Genomic DNA, 24,541 nt, shown 5'->3' on the forward strand with positions numbered 1-24,541 from the left:
CTCCCCCCCATCCTCCTCTTCCGCATATCACTTTTAAACAATCCCTCAGTAGCTACCCGAGCGGAGCGGGCAATAAATCTTACAACAATGGCAAAGTGACTTTACTCAACAGTTTCAATTGATTCTTTTTCGGATTGCTAAACAAAAGCCTTCAAAAATGTGATACCAGGAACATAAATAGAATGCAAACTGCAAGGCAAAGACTCACTTTCTGCTTACCATAATGTGAGTCGATACATATCTAGTAGGAGCAGCAGATCAATGAACAGGAAAACGTGTAAATATTCACACAAATACACAGCGTGCTTCATAGAGAAAATTGGCCAATGCCAACAGGCACTAAGTAACATTTTAAAAATGAACATTTTCAAGTTAGATATCGTGCAGGTTTATCTCACCTCTACCTCTTTCAAAATTACAGATCAATAAATACAATCAGTGAAACGTTCAGGCTGTCCTGCAGAGTCTTAAAACACCAATACGCCAGATTAAAAAAAAAAGTTTATTTATTAGTCTCAAGTAGACGTACATTAACACTGGGATGAAGTTGCTGTGAAAATCCCCTAGTCGCCACACTCTGGCACCTGTGCGGGTACACTAAGGGAGAATTTAACATGGCCAATGCAACTAATCAACACGTCTTTCGGACTGTGGGGGGAAATCAGAGTACCTGGAGAAAACCCATGCAGACACGGGGAGAATGTGCAAACTCCACACAGTGACCCATGCCGGGAATTGAACCCAGGTCCCTGGCGCTGAGAGACAGCAGTAATAACCACTGTGCCACCTGAGATACGATGTGGAGATGCTGGCATTGGACTAGGATGGGCACATTAAGAAGTTTCACAACACCAGGTTAAAATCCACCAGGTTTACTTGGAATGACAAGCTTTCGGAGCGCTGCTTCTTCATCTGATGAAGGACCAGTCCAAAAGCTTGTGATTCAAAATAAACCTGTCAGATCAGATATGAACAGCATCTTCTCCGTGCTAGAGGTGTTGGCGGATTTTTGCCCCTTTAATGCGGGGTTGGGAATGCTATTCCTCCTCTTGCCAACTCCACATTCTGCTAAATTCCCTCCTTTGCTGCGCAGAGTAGACCAGCCCTGGGCCTGGTTGCCTGGCATAGCTGGCATCAGTTGTCCTAAGGCCAAACTAATCTCAGAATGTGGGGAAGGGAGGATGCTCAAAGAGGTGTCAAGCCCCTTATCTTCCCTCTGCAAAGGGCAGATCGCCTGCTTCAGGAATGACCAAAGGGCGCTTTTGTTTATATCTTAACTCATCACGGTGGACAGCAGACAGATTTCTGCCCCAGAAAAGAGCACAAGCTTGCTGGGTCCTTTGATGGACAAATAGCAGGCAAAACGTAGGCCTGGAATCTAGGTACCTAAGGAGTGAATTAGCTAACTGTGATGCTGGTTCCTCATAGTTGATGAACAATTTGTTAGCTAACTTCAGCAATGAAAAAATACCACACAACCACCGTCTGGATAAATCTCTCATTCCTTTGGTTTGGGCTGAGTAGAGAGACACTGAGGCTGGCTGAGGGGTCCTTTGGCTGGATTTCCCTGCAGAGCACATGGAAAAAAAAGGTCTACACAAAATAGTCTGGGCACAATATTCATGAGAAGTGCTGAAATCTATATTCTGAAGCCTCCTACAATAGCAATAATAAAGGACGGCATGTTAATTACTTTCCTAATGATGGTTACAGGTAATTCTTATACCATCGTTAATCAAAATAATCCTGATGCATTTTACACACAGCTTTATTAAGAGTGGAATTTGCTTTACCCAGCCGATAACATGTTATGTTACAATTAGTTCTTAATGAACACCACAGTGATTTTATGCCTGATGAACACCTCATATTAAAAAATATCATAACAGGGTTATGAAATCCAGGGAACAGCGAGGTCTGAAAGTAATTAAAATACATTTCAAGGTTTGACCCTTAACCACCTCTCCCATCAGTCCAGTTCTTTAATATCATTGTTCCCTTCCTCATTAAACTGTAATTAAATGGAATTTCACAACTGTATTTTCAAAAGGCAGCAGCAGCAACAACACAGTTCAGCATCTGGCAACATTTAGTTCCGGATGGATAATGAAGTAGCAATAAAAAGAGTTACCATCAATTTTCTGCAGGATATGGTGCACAGTTATTAAACAGTGATATTTAAGGACCATAAGAAGTTTTGTGTAACATTTCAATTTGTTCCCCATCTCTGGGGCACCATGTTCAAAATAAATACGTGTATAAATCAAGAACAGAAACATGTGAACACACGTGCACACACACAGTATGGACAAGGGGAGTAGAGTGATGACCTCCAGGTCATCATTCAATCTGGATTACAAACATATCCCACCAACCATGCTAACATCCTTCCCCCATGCCCTCCTTGTTTCCCCTTATATACCTGGTTCAATGTGTTAGTAGCCTGACAAGTACAAAGTAATTAAACAAAGGGGAGAAGACATGATTGAGGTGTATGAGATTATGAGGGGCATGGATAGAACATAGAACATTACAGCGCAGTACAGGCCCTTCAGCCCTTGATATTGTGCCGACCTGTGAAACCAATCTAAAGCCCATCTAACCTACATTATTCAATCTCATCCATATGTTTATCCAATGACCATTTAAATGCCCTTAATGTTGGCTAGTCCATTACTGTTGCAGGCAGGGCATTCCATGCCCTTACTAATCTCTGAGTAAAGAATCTACCTCTGTCATCTGTCCTATATCTGTCACTCCTCAATTTAAAGCTATGTCCCCTCGTGCTAGCCAGCTCCATCCGAGGAAAGAGGCTCTCACTATCCACACTATCTAATCCCCTGATCACCTTATACACCTCTATTAAGTCAGCTCTTAACCTTCTTCTCGCTAACAAAAACAGACTCAAGTCCCTCAGCCTTTCCTCATAAAATCTTCCCACCATCCTAGTAAATCTCCTCTGCACCCTTTCCAATCCTTCCGGAGACCAGAACTCTACACAATACTCCAAGTGCAGCCGCATCAGAGTTTTGTACATTTGCAACATGACCTCATGGCTCTGAAACGCAATCCCTCTACCAATAAAAACTAACACACTGTACGCCTTCTTAACAACCCTATCCACCTGGGTGCCAACTTTCAGGGATCTATGCACATGGACACCGAGATCTGTCTGCTCATCCACACCACCAAGTATCTTACCATTAGCCCAGTACCCTGTATTCCTGTTACTCCTTCCAAAGTGAATCACTTCACACTTTTCCTCATTAAACTCCATTTATCACCTCTCAGCCCAGCTCTGCAGCTTATCTATGTCCTTCTGTAACCTGCAACATCCTTCCGCACTGTCCAGAACTCCACTGACTTCAGTAGCATCCGCAAATTTACTAACCCATCCTTCTACGCCCTCATCCAGGTCATTTATAAAAATGCTAAACAGCAGTGGCCCCAAAACAGATCCTTGCGGTACACCACTAGTAACTGAACTCCAGGATGAATATTTTCCATCAACCACCACCCTCTGTCTTCTATCAGCTAGCCAATTTCCGATCCAAACCGCTAAATCACCGTCAATCCCATGCCTCCAGATCCTCTGCAATAGCTTACCATGGGAAATCTTATCAAACGCAAATCTTATCAAACATAGGGTGGACAGTGAGAGCCTTTTTCCTCAGATGGTGATGGCTAACACGAGGGGACATAGCTTTAAATTAAGGGGTGGTAATTATAGGACGGATGTCAGAGGTAGGTTCTTTACTCAGAGGGTAGTAAAGGCATGGAATGTCCTGCCTGCAGTAGTTGTGGACTCGCCAACTTTAAGGGCTTTCAAATGGTCAGTGGATAGGCATATGGATAACATTGGAATAGTTTAGGTTAGAGGGTCATTAGATTGGTTCCACTGGTCGGTGCAATATTGAAGGCCGAAGGGCCTGTACTGCGCTGTAATGTTCTATGTTCTATCTCCATCCCTTTTCCTACCTGTGTCTTTGGTGCCTATGTGGACCATGACTTGGGGCTGATACCCCTCCCCCTAAAGGATCTCAAAAACACGATCAGAGACATCACAGACCCCGGCACCTGGGAGGCAACACACCAACCGCGATTCTCTCGTTCCCACAGAATCTTCCATCAGTCCCCCTAAATATGGAGTCCCCAGTGACTAATGCTGTACTCCTCTCTCCCCTTCCCTTCTGAGCAACAGAAGCAGACTCTGTGCCAGAGACCTGTAACCCATAGCTTACCCCTGGTAGGTCGTGAGTAAGGAGCAGCTGTTCTCCTTAGTTGAGGGGTCAACCACGAGGGGGCACAGTTTTGCGGTGAGGGACAGGAGATTCAGAGGGGATTTGAGAAAAAGATTTTTCACCTCAGAGGATGGTGGAGATCTGGAATGCACTGCCTGGAAAGGTACGGGAGGCCGGAAATCTTACAACCGTTAAATATTTGGATGAACAGTTGAAATATCGTAACATTAAAGGACAAGGGACAAATGCAGGTAAATGGGATCAGTGTGCCTTTAGTGGTAGTTACTGACATTGTAGACTCAATGGGCCGAACAGCCATTTCTGTACTGCACGACTTTGTGAGGGAGTTTTACTCCAGTGGATTTTTTTGTAGCTAATCTGTGTGCAATGGCATGGAAATGTCGAGAATTTTACTTTGCTGACAAATAATATTTATGCAACAAAGGCAATTCATAGGGGCATTGAGAGACAAAATTTGACACTAGTGACATAAGGAGAAATTAGGATAAATAACTAAAAGCTTGGTCAAAGAGGAAGATACTAAAGTGCCTTAAAGGTGAAAAACAATGTAGGATAGTGCAGGGGTTTAGGGAGGGAATTCCAGAACATCGAGCCCAGGCAACTGAAGGCACAGCCAATAGTGATGGGGTGATTAAAGTAAGCTGCCAGAATTAGAGGTGTGCAGTTACTCCCCCAGGATTGTGGGTCTGGAGGCGATCACAGAGATAAGGAGGGGGTGAGGCCCTGGAAGGATTGGAAAATAAGTAAGAGAATCTTAAAACCAAGGTGACCAGGAGTCACTGTAGGTCAGCATGCCCAGTGGTGAATGGGGTTTGGTACAAGTTAGAAAGTGGGCAGTAGATGTTTGGAAGATTGAAGGTGGTCAAGTGTCAGAGGCTGGCCAGGAGTGCCTTAGGATAGTCTAATTTAGACTTAAAGACATGAGCAATGGTTGAGGGTTTCAGTGGAAGATAGTTGAGACAGGAACAGAGTTGGGCAATGTTATACAGGTGGAATTATTTGACCTTAATAATGGCATTGGAAATTCATCTCAGGGTCTGATACCACACCAATGTTGCAGAACAGTATGGCTCAGTCTGCATTGTTTTCCAGGGACAGGGATATAGTCAGTAGCTGGAGAACAATGTGGAGCAGGAATTGAAAACAATGGCTTAAGTCTTCTCAATATTGGGGAAAGTTTCGGCTCATATAGTATTGTACGTTGGATAAACAGCGTGACAATTTACAGGTGGAGGATTGGATTGAGAAAGGTGATGGTAAAGTGGAACTGGCTATCCCAACGGAAATGACAAGCATGTCAGTGCATTAAAATTCTGTTCAATATATTGCACAAAGCTTTTCATCTTGCACTCATCAGGGCAATTGCAGGAACACCAAATTTCAAACAATCTCTGCAGGAGAACAGGGTGCTGATTGGTTAGCAAGTCTACTCTGATTGGCCGAAGCATTGCCATGGAAAAAACAATGGGGAAGCATAGACTCAGGTCAAGTCAGTGGAAGAGAGTTTGAAGCCATGACCTCCTGACTCACAGTGTCTCTGTGTCTTAAGACAGACATGCAGCCACATGGAGGCATAGTGAGGGTGGGACGGTGGCACAGTGAGGGCGGCACAGTGGTTAGCACTGCTACCTCACAGCTCCAGGCCTGGATTTGATTCCCAGCTTGGGTCACTGTGTGGAGTTTGCACGTTCTCCCCAGGTCTGCGTGGGTTTCCTCAGGGTGCTCCAGTTTCCTCCCACAGTTCAAAGATGTGTGGGTTAAGTGGATTGGTCATTCTAAATTGCCCCTTACAGTCAGGGGACTAGCTAGGGTAAATGCATAGGGTTATGGGGATAGGTGGGATTGTGATCGGTGCAGACTAGATGGGCTCAATGGCCTCTTTCTGCACTGCAGGATTCTATGAAGCTGTTTCAAAACAGTGACTTACGATTAAGCCTTCCCAAATGAGGAGCATAGGACAACCAGTTAGCAAATAGATCACCCAGTTCAAATGTGGTCATCAACCTAAGGAAGTTCAGAACACTTAATGAGCTTCTGTTGAAAGTCTTAAAAGAAATGAGTGCTTGTTAATTTGAGCGTCTGTAATCCTCACCATGCTGCTGAGACACAGAAAACTCATTTTTATTCAGATCTGGTAGTTTCAATACATTAACTCTGAATACTTAGATGTAATAAGTGCTGCACAAAATATACAAAAAGATAAAGAGAGCTGGCTTCCAGCGTTACCATCTCAGGCAATTCATTACTGAAGCGCGTGAAAATGCTGTTAAAGAGGGAACATAAACAGCAAATGTATTCTGTAAATGTATCTTCAGAACGCAGTTACAATGCGGGTTTACAGAACAGAAGTGCAAGTAAAAGATGATATAGCAGCATGTCGAAGCACAGCCTGCAAAGTGCTGCAGTACTGTGAGATCCCCCGTTTGATGAACGATTATGAGTTCTATCTACCGTTCCAATTTTAAGCAGTTGTTCCAAGATATGGGACTTACGTTTTCGCTGTGACATCCACATACTGTCCTGGGCGAAAATGAGCAGCATACAATGGAGTGCCTAGAATAAATATAAATTCAAATTAGATCCACCCAATTCTTGCAAATTATTCAAAGGGCAAAGTTGGAATTATCTAAAGAGATAAATTGCGATGGCCGCGTGGATTTTAGAATTATTTACAGTGCGCGTTGCATTTACATTCAAACGTTCCCTGGTTTCTAAGTTTCACAATCCAATACCTTGGTCAGGTAGCCACAGTTTAATAAATCAGAGACAGTGAGGCCAACTGCAGACGCTGAGCAATTGCACTGGCTGAGATCAGCCTTCCCCATATAGGCTGCAATCAAAGTTGATAGCTAAATGGCTAATATTCCTGTGCCCAGCAGCACAATGCCAACGTGTTAGGTGGAAGCAGCAGAAAATTTATTCTGACATATTTTACCTCCAGCAGGGGAGCTATTACTTCATAGTTCAAGCTCTGTTTTTGAAAAAAAAAGGGCAGATACGCTCACTAAGTTTGCAAACGTGGCATGAGGAAAGTGTTGCACAAGACAAGAGGCTGCAGCATTGAGAGATGCACCTTCTGACAAGTGATTACAACTTTTCCTTTTGTTCCAATTTCTAGCAGATTCTGTAAGATATTGCTGGCTGTTAATGCAGCACATAGCTGAGCAATTGAGACTCGGAAGGCCCACATTTGATTGCAGTTTGTGCTGCGTTGGTCAATGCAGGCAGAAGCATGTACATTATATACAAATAATGAAATCGGTCCTATTGCTTCCCAGTTGGCGTCCATTAAAGGGTATCCTTGGAAACTGAGTAAAAGATTCCAGGCTAAGTTTCACATTAGGGGTTTCTAACAAGCTGATAGACCAGCATCTGCTGTCTAACTGTATCTATTTTGACCTGGACTGACAATCTCTCTCTCACCCCAGTTCCGAGTGACAGGGGCACTGGCCCAACTCGTTCAAATAAACTGCACATAGAAATTCAAGAGAGTTGAGCCATGTTCAGGTTGAGCAGATTACAAGTTATACCACTGAATTTATACTGGGATGAGCAGAAGAGTGCAGATCTTCTCCTGGGGAAAGAAAAGGAAATTTTGATGAAGTGGATACGAAAGGAATGTTTCCACTTGTAGGGGGAAAGCAAAACTAGAGGTCATCAACATAAGATGGTCACCAAGAAATTCTATAGGGAATTCAAATAAAAGCTTCACAAGCCAAAGAGTGGTGAGAATGTGGAACTCCCTACCACACAGACTGGATAAAGCTTATGGTATAGATACATTTAAGAGAAAACCAGAAAAGCAAATGAAGGAGAAGGGATTGGAGGGTTACAATGCAGTAATAAGAACATAAGAAATAGGAGCAGGAGTAGGCCATCTAGCCCTTTGAGCCTGCCTCGCCATTCAATAAGATCATGGCTGATCTGTCGTGGCTCAGTTCCACATTCCCGCCCTCTCCCCATAACCATTAATCCCCTCTCTTACCAAAAACCCATCAACCCGCGTCTTAAAAATATTTAGCGAGGTAGCCTCCACCACTTCAATGGGCAGAGAATTCCAGAGATTCACCACCCTTTGAGTGAAGAAGTTCCTCCTCAACTCCGTTCTAAACCGCACCCCCCCTTTATCTTGAGGCTGTGCCCCCTAGTCCTACTATCCTTTCTGAGCGGGAAGAGTCTCTCCACCTCTATCCTATCCATCCCATTCATCATCTTATACGTCTCAATGAGATCTCCCCTCATTCTTCTAAACTCTAACGAGTACAAGCCTAGTTTATTCAGCCTCTCCTTATAGCTCAACCCCCTCAACTCCAGCATCAGCCTAGTAAACCTCCTCTGCACTCCCTCCAAGGCCAAAATATCCTTGCGTAAGTACGGCGCCCAAAACTGCACACAGTACTCCAGCTGCGGCCTCACCAATGCCCTATACAGCCACAGCAAGACCTCCCTACTTTTATATTCAATCCCCCTCGCTAAGAAGGCCAGCATCCCATTATAGATTCACACAAGAATAATGCAAGGAGATTCAAGGGGAGTATTAACATCAGCATGGACTAGTTGGGCTGAATGGCCTGTTTCTGTGCTGTACATTGTGTTTTTAACCACAACATCCTGGGAAGGCCTCTGGTTCTGTGCAAAGCTTTCACCTGTTAAGGGCACCACAACCACAGAAAGAGAGACAGGAAGATGAAACCTACTGGGATCTCCCTCTCTCAACCTTACTAACTCCCACTGAAAGCATGAGTGCAAACTGAGTAGGAACAGCACGGACTTGATTTTAATCAGGTCAGTTTCAGAATGGATTTTAAAGATAAGTATGTTCTCATTTCTATCAGAGCTTCATTTTCAGTTACCACTGCAATTAGATGTGATTTTACCAATAGCTAGAAATTAACTCCTTATACCCAAAGAAAAGGTTTAGTTGCCAGTAGCTGAAAGTACCAATCAAAACCTGAATGACTCAAACTTCTGATTATTCATTTAGAAGGTTTTTATTGTTACCATTTGTCTATTTTCAATGGATGAGAAAGTATGCTATACAAGAATCTATTCAGTAATTATGTTGTTTCTATTAACACGACTGGAATGTTTACAAACTGCTTACACCAAAGAGGCAGCAAATGCTTTCAACGTACATGCCACCTGATGAGAATAAATAATAGACCTAGAAAATCATTAGACCAACATACAGTTTAGTATTACTAAAAAGGCGAAAGCTGTATGTGCTTTCTTAAACACTGATCAGCAACCTCCAGCAGCCCGTCCCAACAGCACAGTGGGTGTATCTACACCACATAGGTGGTAGTGGTTTAAGAAGGTAGCTCACCACCACCTTCTCCTCAGCAATTAGGGATGGGCAATAAATGCCACCCTAGCCAGTGATGCCCACACCCTCTGAAATTTCTTTTTTCAAAAAAAAAACCTCCGTTTAGTGCCAAAAGAGAAAATGCTGGAAAATCTCAGCAGGTCTGACAGCATCTGTACGGAGAGGAAAAAAGCTGACGTTTTGAGTCCAGGTGACCCTTTGTCAAAGCTAAAAGGCATAGAAAGTGGGAGATATTTATACTGCAGGGAATGAAAGATGAGTCATAGCCACAAAAACAAGGGGAAAGGCTAAGAGGTGCTAATGGTGCCAATAATTCCAGCATCCAAATTTACCTTTATTCTCTCTTTAACGCCAATGAGTTCATATTGTTTGTCAGTTTTTGCACATCACAAAGCAAACGCACAAGAAAAGTTCTGCTTGAAGCATTACCTGGTTTAATAATTGCATTTTCAGACACCCTGAAAACTGTTATTTTCTGTTTTGGGGGTATCCCCGCCAACCTGTACTTTTCCATCACAGACTCTGGTTTCTGCAAAGAAAAATAAATAAATCCACAATTAAACAACTGCCTGTGTTTCCATAAAGAATACTGTAACCCAAGATGCAGAGGAGTGTCAAATAAAATTTGATACTGTGTCACGTAAGACAGATGACCAAACGTGTGCCCAAAGAGATAGGTTTTACAAAGTACCTTAAAGAAGGGAAGAAAGGAATAGACTTGGAGATGTTTAAGGAGGAAATTCCAATTCAAGGTAATCAAAGGCACAGCCACCAAAGGCTGGAGGAACTAAAGCCAGCAAGAGGCCAGAATCTGGGGCGTGCAGAGAACTCAGCAAGGTTGTGGGGCTGGAGAAGAGTTGGGATAGGGAAGGGTGAGACTGTGGAGCCATGGAGGAAATGGAAAAAGCGCTGAGACTTAAGGCACTGCTTAACAGAACAAATGCAGATCAGTAAAACACAAGGTGATGGGTCCATGTGACTGGGTGAGAGGATGTGGGCTACAGAATTTTGGACAAGTTTATCGGTGGGGGGGGAGAGAGAGAGAGAGAGAGAGAGAGAGAGAGAGAGAGAGGAGGGAGGAGGTGGAAGATAAGAGGCCAGTCAGAGATGTGTTGGAATAATCAAGTCTACGAGATAGATTGTATGGGGGAGAAATTAGTCAATGTTACCGAGTGGAAGTAGGTTGTCTTCGCAACTGATTTCTGGTCAGAAGCTCACTTCGAGGTCAAATGCAACAACACATGAAACAAATAATGGATTTCACATAGGGTGTCTCTTGTTTGTACTTCAACTGTTCACTGGCTGACTGCAACGCCATATGAAGTTTTGACTGTTATGAATCTGTCCTTCGCCTTTGCTCTGCCCATTAATGAACCAGTTATAATTTATATGAGATTACACCATTCCTGTTAACCTTATTCACAGCAGGAAAGCTGGGGTGTACCACAGGAATTTAGATCAATTCAATCAGAATACCAAAAGCATTATGTTCAAAGCAGACTACAGCTCCGAACTGGGAAACCCAGCCATCAAGAGAGAAGCAGTTTACTGCGACTGCATTGTATTGAATGTAGAGATGGAGTAAGAATTACAACATTCCCTTGTTTCAGACTTTCAGCATGTGCAGTACTTTGCTTTGCGTTGGAGCATTCTCTCATGTATTTAAAGAACGCAGTCATGAATAATGATTGCTTAGGTGAGAGACTGGAGCACCGCTGGCAACCATGAAAACTATATCAAGCTGTGATGAAAGCATACTGCATCCTGTGTTAAATAGGAATATTTTCTAGAACTCAAATGGAAGCTGCCTTCCCTTACAAAACTTCAAAATGGCAAAAAGGGATCTAACTGATTGATCTGCTAATTACTCAGTTACAGGAGCTTTGTTGAGAAGTTCAAGTTGTGCATTGTTTAAGGATTTGATGTGTGATAGACCCAGATGGTGCTTTCAATTTCCTCATTAGTATGCCATGCACTAATCATCATATAACATCTCTGATTTTGAATGAATGCTAGAAATTATAGCATTCCTTAATTTCAAAATTCTGCAGTCCATATCGTATCACGCATCCAGTCCTGTAAACCCATTGTTTTGTCATCTTTAATCTAAGTAACTTTTTGCGCTAAGTTGCCTTTTCCACACACAACTTTGCATTCACAAATAACTATTTTAGCCCCCAAATCTTTCAGGTTATTGTACTATTAGAAATATCTTTGGAGGAGGGTGCTTTTAATGAAATTTGATACTAAACTGATTCAATATTTGTTTTAAATCATAATTTTCTCTGCATTATTGCTGCAATGCATTAACTTAAGTAAGTAAAATGATATAAATAAATCAACTTGTATTAATCCAATTGTAAAATCTAACAGTGTGATATTTATTTTTCAGAATAGACACCAGAACGTGGTGAGCATTGTTAATATTCTTTGTTTGAAATAGTTAAGGTGCATTTATTAGATTTATGGTACATTGTGCTGGTCTTATATTAAAGGATTCACAGAAGAATTAGACAAATAATCATAGAATCCCTACAGCAGAGAAGGCAGCCATTCGGCCCAATCGAATCTGCACTGATAACAACCCCACCTAGCCCTATCACCATAACCTCACAAATTTACCCCACTAATCCCTCTAATTTACCCATCCCAGGACACTAAGGGGCAATTTAGCATGGCCAACGCATCTAACCCATGCATCTTTGAACTGTGGGAGGAAATTGAAGCAGCCAGAGGAAACCCACGTAGACATGGGGAGAACGTGCAAATTCCACACAGACAGTGACCCAAGCTGGGAATCAAACCTGGGTCCCTGGCACTGTGAGGCAGCAGTGCTAACCACTGTGCCGCCCTTGTAAACTGTCCTTTTGAAATGATAATAAAATAAAAAAGATTGAAAAAAGTTTTATGTAGCATCATCAGCAAGAATCAACACTTTTAAAAGTGCAAGGGAAAGTGCAAAAAGAAAAGCAGAATTTATGCATTGTGCTCCTCCATGCAATCCTGATTAGTTCAAACAACCAAAGGTTTCAATGAAGCAGGAAAGATGATAATCTCCATGATCACTGTCATAACTGTAGCTGCATAATAAGCAGTGCTGTGACATTGTCGTAGCGTCTGCATGGTCTCCCCAATGTACCACATACAACAGATGAATGAACACCACTCCACAATCAGCAGGCAAAATTGTTCTCTTCCTGTTGGGGAACACTTCAGCGGTCAAGGACATTTGGCCTCTGATCTTCAGGTATGCGTTGTCCAAGGCGGCCTTCACAACAGCACAGAGTCGCAGAGCAGAGACTGATAGCCAAGTTTCGCACATGAGGACAGCCTCAACCAGGATCTGGGGTTCATGTCACACTATCTGTAACCCCTATGACTTGCCTGGGCTCGCAAAATCTCGCTAACTGTCCTGTCTGAAGACAATACACATCTCTTTAACCTGCACTTAACGCTCTCTCCACTCACATTGTCTGTACCTTTAAGACTTGATTAGCTGTAAAGAATCGCATCCCAATCATTATTCTGTAAATTGAGTTTGTGTCTTTATATCCCCTGTTTGTGATTAGAACTCTCACTCACCTGACAAAGGGGCAGCCAGCGCCCTGAAAGCTAGTGGCTTTTGCTACCAAATAAACCTGTTGGACTTTAACCTGGTGTTGTGAGACTTCTTATTGTGAATAAATATTGACCAGGACAGCGGGGATACTCCTTGCCCTTCTTCGAAATAGCACCGTGGACTTTTTTCTGCCCAACAGAGAATGCAGCTGAGGCCTTGGTTAAACACCTCTTCTGAATGACAGCACCTGCAACAGCGCAGCGTGCCCTGGTCAGCTAATGACCTGTAGCTGCTTGCTTGGCTGACAATAAACCCATTGGGAGTGGGCATATTTTTGGCTACATTACTGTTTCATGTGAACATTTCTGTTGTGTTCCTATCGCCTGAAGTGAGGTTTATGTACATGGAGAAACTTGATGCAAAATAAACAGTTCATTCTTTGGATTAATTTCTTCATTGAGCGGTTCATTGTACTTGAGCCTAAAACATGACTTCTGGTTGGTGAAACTCAGTCTGGTATGGCAGAAATAGCAGTCAGTAGGGAGTTACTCAAGACAGAGGTTTGCAGGTCCCAGTCTTGACTGTTGTAACATGGCAGATTATTCAGCGACAACATATATTGTGGGAGTCTAGTGTTAGGTCCGCGATTGCTCTGCACTGAACTCAGTTGTGGAGGGGGACTGACCCCTAGGAAGTTGGCTGAAACACTTCAGGGATCCCCTCAAAGCATCACTGAAGAGGCCAAATGTCCCGGCCAACTCAGGGGGCCTTCAGTTGTGACCAACTGAATTGGAGAAGGATTTGTTGGGAAGGCACTAAACACACCGAGAGGCTTAGTCAGGAGCACGGGCAGCACGGTGACACAGTGGTTAGCATTGCTGTCTCACAGCTCCAGGGACCTGGGTTCCATTCCCGGCTTGGGTCACTGTCTGTGTGGAGTTCACATGTTCTCCCCATGTCTGTGTGGGTTTCCCCTGGGTGCTCCGGTTTCCTCCCACACTCCAGATGTGCAAGTTTGGCCATGCTAAATTGCCCCTTACTGTCCCAGAATGCCTAAGTTAGAGGGATTAACAGGGCAAATATGTGGGTTTAGGGTCTGGCTGGGATTGTTGTTGGTGCAGACTCGAAGGGCCAAATGGCCTCCGTCTGCACTGTAGAGTTTCTATGATTTTATTTCTACGAGGAGCATGCAGAGGTGAAGTCTAGGCCTCTGAGAGAGCACACAAACCTCCAAACAACCCATCTACTTCAACACCACCTGCCCCACATGACAGAGTCTACCAATCATGCGCTGGACTCATCAGCCATCTCAGAACACATCCAACCTGACTGAAAGCAAGTCACCTCCATCCCAAGGGACTGCCAAAGGTAAAAGGCTAAGATAGAAGGAGAGAGGATCTGTTGTAGAGAGGTAGGAGCCCTTTGCATAACTACATCAATGGAACCATCATCTTTCTAAGGAAAATATTATGTCTTTAATATCCGTATTCTGAGTTGCATTTTAAAAACTGTTTATCAGCAATTCCCCTGCCTTAATGTACCGTACCATAAAATCACTTCTTATGATTAGTTTTTGCATGAATCTCTAACCATAGGTATCCAAATTGATCTGCATTTCAAGGTCGATTGCTCCTAATGATTATATTGTATACGTCAGTCTCATGAGTACTTGAGCAGACAAGAGTTTTTCAAATATAATAAGAAGACAATGCTCATACTATGACAGTTCAGCCAAGGTAATCTTTGCCCCATTCTTGAGAACATGTTACTGTGATTGCTGCCCCTCGCTCTTCACACAAAAGGCCTCCCGGCAAAACCAATTTTGTTTTCAAAGCAAGCACAGAACGCATATAATTCACCGCTAAACAGAAGCAATAACATTTGAAATGTTACATCGACAGGGACTGTCAATTCACCATGCCTTACTCAAGACAGATTATGGAGTTATTTCCATTAATTTGGCCAATCCAAATGCTATTTTCATCAATTACTGATCATTTGGAAGTGAACAGCTCACACCGAACTGGGAATTATACAAATTTTCACAAGCTACCTGATGAGCCATTTTAAAAATAAGCCACAACAATTTTAACAATTACTCAAACCTTTTCAAAGTGGTAATCTACAGTGGCTATTGTGAATGAGAAATACTGGTGCATCATTGTACAACGCTGAATTACATCCCAAGATGACAATACTTTCAGCTCTGTGGATATAGCAGGGTTTTTAATCTAAAAGGAATTACTTCATTGATCTTTCAATAATTGTTAACAGCAAATCTTTCACACAGAGAAACCTGTAGCTCAATATGCTGGTAAAAAATTAACCCATAACTTTGTATGAACCAGTGCTTTCACATGCACAGTATGGCTTCAGAATCATAGAATCCCAGTGCAGGGGGAGGCCATTCAGCCCGTCGAGGCTTCATCAACAATAGTCCCACCCAGGCCCCATCCCCATAACCCCACATACTCACCTTGTTAGTCCCACTGACACTAAGCAGTAATTAGCGTGGTCAATCAACCTAACCCACACATCTTTGGACTGTAGGAGAAAACTGGAGCACCCACAAGAAACCCACAGACACAGGGAGAACATGCAGACTCCACACAGACAGTGACCCAAGGCCAAAATTGAATTAGGGTCCCTGGCACTGTGCGGCAGCACTGCTAACCACTGTGCTGCCCCACAGAGAATCTGCATCAGAATCTGCTCAGCAGTTCCTATTTAAATTAATGGATGGAAAGCAAAGTGAGCTTCTTTACCAGTGTACACACTCTGACCTGCCTAATTTTCCATATTCCTGAGGCCAGACCAAAATCTCCGCTATAGTCTCTGACAACTCCTAAAAGAAAGACCCATTGCAAAATGGCAACGGAACATGATGCAAGACATCATCTGGTTCCATCTTAGATTTTTTTTTGGGATTAAACAGTTCTTCACTGCACTATCACATCCACTTATAGCAAACATTAAAACATGGTTCCATACATAGGTTCCATTCACTGAATAGCTGGCAAGGAATCCAATCATCTAAAGTTGTCCAATTAACTCAGCTAATGGGACTCCATCTCAGGGTTGTGGTACTGAGCCCCACATTAGCTAATGATCATGGGGGTTGGTTAGCTCAGTTGGTTAGATGGCTAAGGTGTGGTTGCATCAATACACCCACCTTATCCATAAAACCTTTCACACATGTCAAACCTGAATCTGGAAAATGCTGGAAAATCTCAGCAGATCTGACAGTATCTGCGGGGAGACAGAAAATCTCACAAACAATTTCACAGAAAATAAATACTAGCTATGAAACCTTTTTTTAAGACAAGTTCTGCACACAGTTTGCATTAGAATCATCAAACAATACAGCATGCAAACAGACCCTTTGGCCCATTGTGCCTGCACGAGCTCTTTGACTGAACTATCCAGTTAATTGCACTCTTCCTCGTTCCCCCATATCCACGGAAATGTTTCTTTTTTCCCTCATATTTATCCAATTTTCTTTTGAAAGGTCACAACATTCCAGATCATTAAATGAACGGATATTTAAAAAAAATTGCATTCTCAGGTTGTCTCTGATTCTTTTGCCAATCATCTTAAACTGGTGTTTCTGCTTGCCAACCCTGTTGCCACTGACTACCCTTACTCTGCCTAAACCCTTCAGGATTTTAAACACCTCTCTCCAATTTCCTTTAACCTTCTCTGCTCAAAGGAGAACAACCCAAACTTTGCTCATCTCACCACATAACTGAAATCCCCATCCCTGATTCAATGCTAGTAAGTCCCTTCTGAACTCTCCATGGTCTTGATATCCACCCACAAGTAGTACACTCATTGCTCAAGCATGTCATCCTCAGAATACAAGCTGGATCTATAAGAAAGAATTTCTTGCTTTATAAAAGGTTAGGTGAGTTGCTTTGTTTTTGGCTCACTGCTGCCAAGGAAAAATAAACTAAAGAGTTTAAAACAGTGGAAAATTCAGAGTTTGGAATGGTCAGAAATACAGAGCAGTCTAGCATCCAACCATGCATGTTCTTCACAATCTACTGTAGAATATTTATATAATATTTTATTGATAATGAGTCAAATCAAATAATTAAGCATACATACAAACACTTCCTTACATTAAACGGAGATGTGTTCTTTCCACCCACTACCAACGCAGGTCTCTTGCCATCATATTGCTCTTTAGAAGTATATGATACAACATGACAATCCTGTACCTGAAGGAAAACAAATCAATACATCCTTTTATTCGTCTGCTTGTCACTGTATTTATTTACTAGCACCAATTCATGACAGCGAGAAAATCACACGTGCACTAAACTTTCTCAAGGGCAATTAGGAATGGACAATAAAAGTTGGCCTTGCTAACAGTGCCCATATCCCGTGAACAAATTAAAAACAAGACTTTTCCTTTTCTTTTAATCATATCCCAATCCCAGTGGTTGCTGCATTTTTGTGTTACTTCTGAGGGAAAAATGTCTGCTTGCATCATTTCCATAAAACAAAAAGATGTGAAAACTATCGATACAGATTTTGTCATTAAAACTTCAAATGAAAGTGGAAAAGAAAGCATCTTGTGCTATGGTAGTATTTTTGCACTGTAAAGCCTGCATGATTTTTTTAAATATTTCAATTTACCCATGTAGCACATTTGTCAAAATACCTGGCTTATTTTCTTCTGATGATCAGCAAGACAACAGTCTGTACCTGGAACACTATCGCTCTGTCGTCACCATTACTTTTAAGTATTCCATTCCCCGTAATCCAGGCTTTATTCACTTCTTCCAAAATCATAACCATCTAAACTGAGCTAGTGATTAACAGTGTTCTTTATGCTCACGCCGGGCTTTTACCTGAAGTAACGTGACTGCGTGCTTGTCACCGTCTTTGGTCCACAAGGGCATCATTCCCAACTTCACTGCAACGAGTCCGACCCTACGGGTACCTGCGAAAGGGAGAAAGGTAAGACACGATTCACTTTTAATCAGGGAAGCCCCTCAGTCGTAATTTCTTTAACTATACTAGGCAATTGAGCAATGCTTTTATTATGTAAAGCATAAAATTAAGGCCATCACAATCTGAAATACCCGGACCCCTTATGTGATTAGCACTGAGCAGAGTAGGGGGGCCATTTTACAAAATCATGTACCTTGACCAAAAATACCTCCAATGTTTGGACACAACCTTCCTTTAACTTTCTATCAGTGATGTTAATTGATGGAAATCATGGGAGATCTACATTCCCAATATGACACTCTCCAAAATCAATGCATCAGAAACTCAATTTCTTAAAATTCTATTATAAATGTCCCTTAAAAAACATAAAATAATAGGTTTCTCAATCACCTCTCATTAAACATTCAAACATTAATAGGTCAGATAATACAGCTGGTTAGCTGGACAGCTGGTTGGTAATGCAGAGCAACACCAACAGTGAGGATTCGATTTCCGTACCAGCCAAAATTATTCATGAAGGTCCAGCCTTCTCAACCTTGCCCCTCACTTGAGGTGTGGTGACCCTCAGGTTAAATCACCACCAGTCAGCTCTTCCACTCAAAGGTCATCTGGGACAATGGATTTTATCTATTTACTATATAAAAGTAATTTAAAACAAAAGGATAAAATGGATGACGACAACAGGAAGTTTATCAAGTTTCAAAGATACCTTTAAAAATGCACATTCCAAAGCTAACTCCAGTAATATTCTACAACACTGGATGCAGTTTTAACTAACCTGGCTCCCATGGTAACCTGGGCCATGGCTCATCTTTTAATGGGCAAGATTTGCTGGCAGTCAATGATTTATATTCTTCAGGAACCAAATTTCTTAAATGATGAATGTTTTCATCAGAGAGATGTTCATGCCACCAGGTGCTCTCAGTGTTTGTCCTAACAAATATGAATAATGGACACCTGGAAGAAACACAGACAAGAATGCATTTTTACTCAGACAACCAATGGTAAAGTGTGACAGAAACATTCTAAGAAACTTTTTCAAATATTACTGATACCAAATGACTTTTCCTTATAATTGAAGATGTGGCAGTGAGTTGTGAGGCTACTGTTGATGGATTCAGCTGATTTTATCAATAGATAATTTGTATGTCAAGTGCTTTAGAAATGTCTGAACAATAAGGTTATTTTTTAATCTTACTATACACCCTAGTATGTACATGATGCCGCTTCCTGTTAATATTTCCATTATAAATACCCACATCCACATTCATAAAGGAAAATATCTATAAACCTGCTTGCAAAGGAACAACAGGCAAGTCAGCAACAAGCAGACAGGATAAAAGCAAATTACTGCAGATGCTGGAATCTAAAACCAAAAGAGAAAACGCTGGAAGATCTCAGCAAGTCTGGCATAGAGGAAAGAGCTGACGTTGAATCCAGGTGACCCTTTGTCAAAGCAAACAAATCAGGGTTTCTCTAGCTGGAGAATGCATGCAACTGAATCATGCAGAAGAGGCCATTTGACCCATCGAGTCTGCACCTACCATAATCCCACCCAGGCCTTATCCCCATAACGCCATGCATTTACCTTAGCTAGTCTCATTGACACTAAGGGTAGGTTTTTGGTAGGCAAGGGCATTAAGGGTTATGGGGAGAAAGCGGGAAAGTGGAACTGAGCCACTTCAGATCAGCCATGATCTTATTGAATGGCGGGGCAGGCTCGAAGGGCTAGATGGCCTACTCCTGCTCCTATCTCTTATGTTCATAAGGGTCAATTTAGCATGGCCAGTTCACCTAACCCGCACATCTTTGGACTGTGGGAGGAACAGACACGGGGGAGAATGTGCAAACTCCACACAGACTGTGACCCAAGCCAGGAATCGAACCCAGGTGCCTAGCGCTGTGAAGCAGCAGTGCTAACAACCACTGTGCCACCTGAACTGAATTTCCAACTGAAGCAAAGTCTGGAGATTTGAAATCTGCAGAAAAGGTAGACACGCAGAGAACCTGTGTACACACCTCAGGTGAAACAGAAAAATTACACTGAATTTGCAATAACCCTCATTAACACTCAGCCTTTAACAGAGGACAAAATCCTACAGTACCTCACAGAATCACAATGCTGAGGCACAGGCGGTGAAACCAGGAGCGATTATCAAAAACTTAGCTAAAGGGGTAAGTGTTAAAGAGGGTCTGAAATAGTAGGAAAGGCATGGAAGGAAATTGCTTAGGGCCTAAAACAACAAAGGGCACAGCTGTCAATGGTAGGGTAAAGGAGATGATGCAATTCGTAATGGATAATAGATCTGGATAGAATAACAGACCAGTATGGAAGCAATTAATCAGGCCAGCAACAGACTTCCTGAGGCTGACTTGATTGATCACGAAAACAGCTAATTTATCATTATAATGAAGAGAGTGGTATTCCACCTGAAACATTAACTGTTTCTCTCTCTGCAGATGCTGTCAGACTGACCGAGCATTCCCAGCACTTTTTGTTTATATTTCAGATTTCCAGCATCTGCAGTAGTTGCTTATATGCTAGTTTAGCAATGCCAGGTTTGGTTTATACAAGTATAAACTTAGGTTCTGTCAAATGTGAGGAAATGATCCTTAAGCCAAGATGTCTTAAGCTAAGTATTCAGTATTAGTAACTATTGTTTTCCAGCCGTTTATAAGGACATGTGTAAATAAATAGGTTAAACTGAATGAATTTGGAGTGAGTGAATGAATAAGGAAGTGGAATCTGTGATTAGATATTGGACAATCAAGTCTTTGCAATTAAACATTGCATTGATGAGATAGGTAGGCATAGGTGACTGATTTCTAAGAGTAACCAGATTTATGGTTAGGAGAGCCACACTGTTTGAGCATAAGTTGACTGCAGGAAGAATGTACTACATAACTGTGTGACAGATACTGAGAATCATTAAATGCTACAACACTAAGGATCATTTGGTCCACTGTGCCTGTGTCAGCAGATTTGGAAGAGCTATTCAATCGGTCCCCACTCTCCTGCTCTTTTGCCATAGCTATCCAACCTTTCCCTCTCAAGTATTTATCGAATCCCCATTTGAAAACACTGCTGCCTCACAGCTCCAGGGACCCGAGTTCGATTCCCGGCTTGGGTCACTGTCTGTGTGGAGTTTGCACGCTCTCCCCGTGTCTGCATGGGTTTCCTCCAGGTATTCCAGTTTCCTCCCACAGTCTGAAAGACATGCCGGTTAGGTGGATTCGCCATACTAAATTCTCCCTCAGTGTACGTGGGCAGATGCCAAAGTGTGGCGACTAGGGAATTTTCACAGTGACTTCATTGCAGTGCTAATGTAAGCCTAAGTGCAGACTCTGCACAGACAGTGACCCAAGCCAGGAATCGAACTCGGGTCCCTTGTGCTGTGAGGTAGCAGTGCTAACCACTGTACCACCCGTTCCCATATAAAGCAAGTAAAATGCATTTGTTGGGAGAAAAATTGAAGCTATTTACAGTTGTTAGTACAGCATGTCATAGCTACAGAGTGAGTTTATTTGTTGAGTCTATGCAAAAACATTTTTAAGGCCACAAAGTTGGGGCTGCCTAATACACCAGAGCAACTTATAAGCCGCAACATACACTAAGTGAAAAGACAGAGGGTCTGCATCTAAGCTGGGAATCCTCTGCAGTAGAAACATCTTGGCTTGCGTTGCTCCCAGAATTATAAACAATTACTGTGTCCCAAATGGGTGGCACAGTGGCAAACACCGCTGCCTCAGCGTCAGGATCCATATTTGATTCTAGCCTCGGATCACTGTTCGTATGGAGTTTGCATTTTCTCCCTGCGTGGTTTTCCTCCCACAGTCCAAGGATGTATGGGTTAGGTTGGTTGGCCATGATAAATTGACCCTAGTGTCAGGGGGATTGGCAGGGTGGATGCGTGAGGTTGTGGGAGTGAGGCCTGGGTGGGATTCTGGTGAGTGTGGACTCCATTGGCCAAATGGCCTCCTTCTGTATTGTAGAGGTTTGACGAATCAGTAAGGGTTGCCTCATAGCAGTATGATCTCACACTGCCACAACAAATGTTATTTTACATTGTGTTTATCATAAATAAAGGTTACATTGATTTTTAACCTATACAAAGATCTATTTGTGACTCATTAAAAAAAAGCATCAACTCGTGGTTATTTAACAGGTCGGAACTCTTCCCTTAAAGGTCTTCTTTAAGGGCTGTGGATCTGACAGACGATAAAGAGATAGGGTGGAGCAGGAGCATGTAGGAATTTGAACACAAAGCTAAGTTTTAAACCCGAAGGGGCCAATGTAAGCACAAGGTGTGGATGGAGGTAAAAACAGGACCTGGTGAATTGGGACATTGTCAGCAGTTTTGAATAATCCCAAACTCAGGTTGGGAGATGGTCAGGATAGCACTGGAACAATTCAATCTAGAGCCGGAGAAGCATGTAAGGTGACTTTAATAGAAGATGGGCAGAGGGTAGGATGATGACAGAAAGCATTTAAGGTGGAAGTGGGCAATCTTTGTCATGGAGAAGATGTGGGGCCACAAGTTCACCACGGGGTCAAATAAATGGGGCAAGATGGTGGGGGAGGGAAAGAGGACAGAAGGGAGTGGGGTTGGGGGCTGTTTCTGGATCTGCCGCTGGATTCCCAGCCCCGCTCTCCTCCTCCCTGTTTAAATGACAATCTCCCTCTCCCCGATCAAACCTCTGAGTTCCGGCTCCAGCTCCTCTCCCCGCAGCTTTCAGCCCCGACAGCAGCCGCCAAACTCCTTTCGCCGCCATGTTGGCCCCTGTCCGTCACCATTCGGCGTCCCCGTCCCCCCACCCGGCCATTCCCTACCACTTCCGGTGGTCCGTCCGCCTCAACCGTCCGCGGACCCCGCTCCTCCGTTCCGCCTCCCAACGTGAGAGCAGCATCTCCTGGTCACACACTTCAGTAAAAAGTCTGACAACACCAGGTTTTAGTCCAACCTATTTATTTGATAATATTCTCACAAGCTTTCGAGGGGTTACCCTCTTCGTCAGGTGAATGGAGAGTTCTGGCCTCAGACAGAGCATATAAAGCACAGACAGTTTAGAGATTACTGATTAAAATGCGAATCCTTACACCTAACCTGCTGTTCAAGACCTGAAGTGGCTGACAATTCAGGTCTTGAACAGCAGGTTAGGTGTAAGGATTCGCATTTTAATCAGTAATCTCTAAACTGTCTGTGCTTTATATGCTCTGTCTGAGGCCAGAACTCTCCATTCACCTGACGAAGAGGGTAACCCCTCGAAAGCTTGTGAGAATATTATCAAATAAATAGGTTGGACTAAAACCTGGTGTTGTCAGACTTTTTACTGTGTTTACGCCAGTCCAACGCCGGCATACCCACATCACACACTTCAGCCCAGAGAGTTATTCACCATCGCGTCAACCAGACAGATTCAATATCAACAATCTGTTCACACAGAGCTCCAAGTAATAATGTCACTCAGAAATTTAGGGGAAAGAAAAGCAAGGGTGGCACAATGGTTAGCACTGCTACCTCTCAGCGCCAGGGATATGGGTTCGATTCCAGCCTTGGGTGTGTGGAGTCTGCACTTTCTCCACATGTCTGCATGCGTTTCCTCCCACACTCCGAAGATGTGTAGATTAGGTGGATTGGCTATGCTAAATTCCCCCTCAGTGTCCAAATAATTGTAAATTAGTGGAATTACTGAGATAAGTATGTGGGATTACGAGCAAAGGATCTGGGTAAAATGTTCTGTTGGATTGCCGGTGCACACCCGATGGGCCAAATGGCCTGCTTCTGCACTGTAGGGATCCTATGAAAAACCAATAGAATTTGGAAATGAAGGATTAATCTCAAGCTGGTCTTGTATACCTTAAAATGGAAGTCCAGTATGACTCATTTTATTGAGATTTGAAAACTTTGAATTGGTTTTTCCTTCTCTGAAAAGTTAGAATGGATCAGCCGATCTGGCAAAGTCTATGGAAAGACAGAATTGGCATTTCAGTTCAACCACCTTTCAACAGAATCATGCATTTGGGAATAAGATTCTCTCTTTTACCACTTTTCCAAGCTGCAATGTTTTTACATCTCCCTCTCAGATTTGAAGAGACTTTGATGCCCATGCCATCGTAACGGAGCTACGATCTCGTAATCGCTCTCTTGTTCATTACTGAAATTTTAAAACTGGACACAACTTTTTAAAATGGCTGAGGACACATCTATCTGCAACCCTTGAACAATAACTAATCTGACAGCAACAGGGAAATTCTCACCTCGATATCTCTGAAGAGACCCTAACCAGCCATGTGTACGGCAGAGATCAAATTCAACGAGTACTATACCAAGGCCATCTACATTTCAGAACCCGGACTGGCCAACTGGCGTCCAATAGTCTGCTAGGACAAAGAGCATTTCCTTTCAAATTCTTAATGTTGGAACATTAACAATC

The 24,541-nt window shown here is 42.8% G+C and overlaps 1 protein-coding gene across 1 annotated transcript in view; it reads right to left on the bottom strand.

The window, feature by feature from the left end:
* Positions 1 to 22,888, bottom strand: part of mrpl3 (mitochondrial ribosomal protein L3) — a 55,021-nt gene extending 32,133 nt beyond the window's left edge. The window contains exons 1-6 of the mRNA XM_080201767.1: positions 22,803 to 22,888; positions 18,885 to 19,063; positions 18,004 to 18,095; positions 17,269 to 17,367; positions 10,018 to 10,117; positions 6,755 to 6,815 (exon numbers count right to left, since the gene is read on the bottom strand). Coding sequence (XP_080057893.1) covers positions 6,755 to 6,815; positions 10,018 to 10,117; positions 17,269 to 17,367; positions 18,004 to 18,095; positions 18,885 to 19,063; positions 22,803 to 22,879 — 608 coding nt within the window. The 5' untranslated portion in view covers positions 22,880 to 22,888. The remainder of the gene's footprint in view (positions 1 to 6,754; positions 6,816 to 10,017; positions 10,118 to 17,268; positions 17,368 to 18,003; positions 18,096 to 18,884; positions 19,064 to 22,802) is intronic.
* Between the last annotated feature and the right edge of the window lie 1,653 nt (positions 22,889 to 24,541).

Source organism: Carcharhinus amblyrhynchos, chromosome 2 (assembly GCF_965287045.1).
Source record: "Carcharhinus amblyrhynchos chromosome 2, sCarAmb.v2.hapA, whole genome shotgun sequence".
Lineage (NCBI taxonomy): Eukaryota > Metazoa > Chordata > Chondrichthyes > Carcharhiniformes > Carcharhinidae > Carcharhinus > Carcharhinus amblyrhynchos.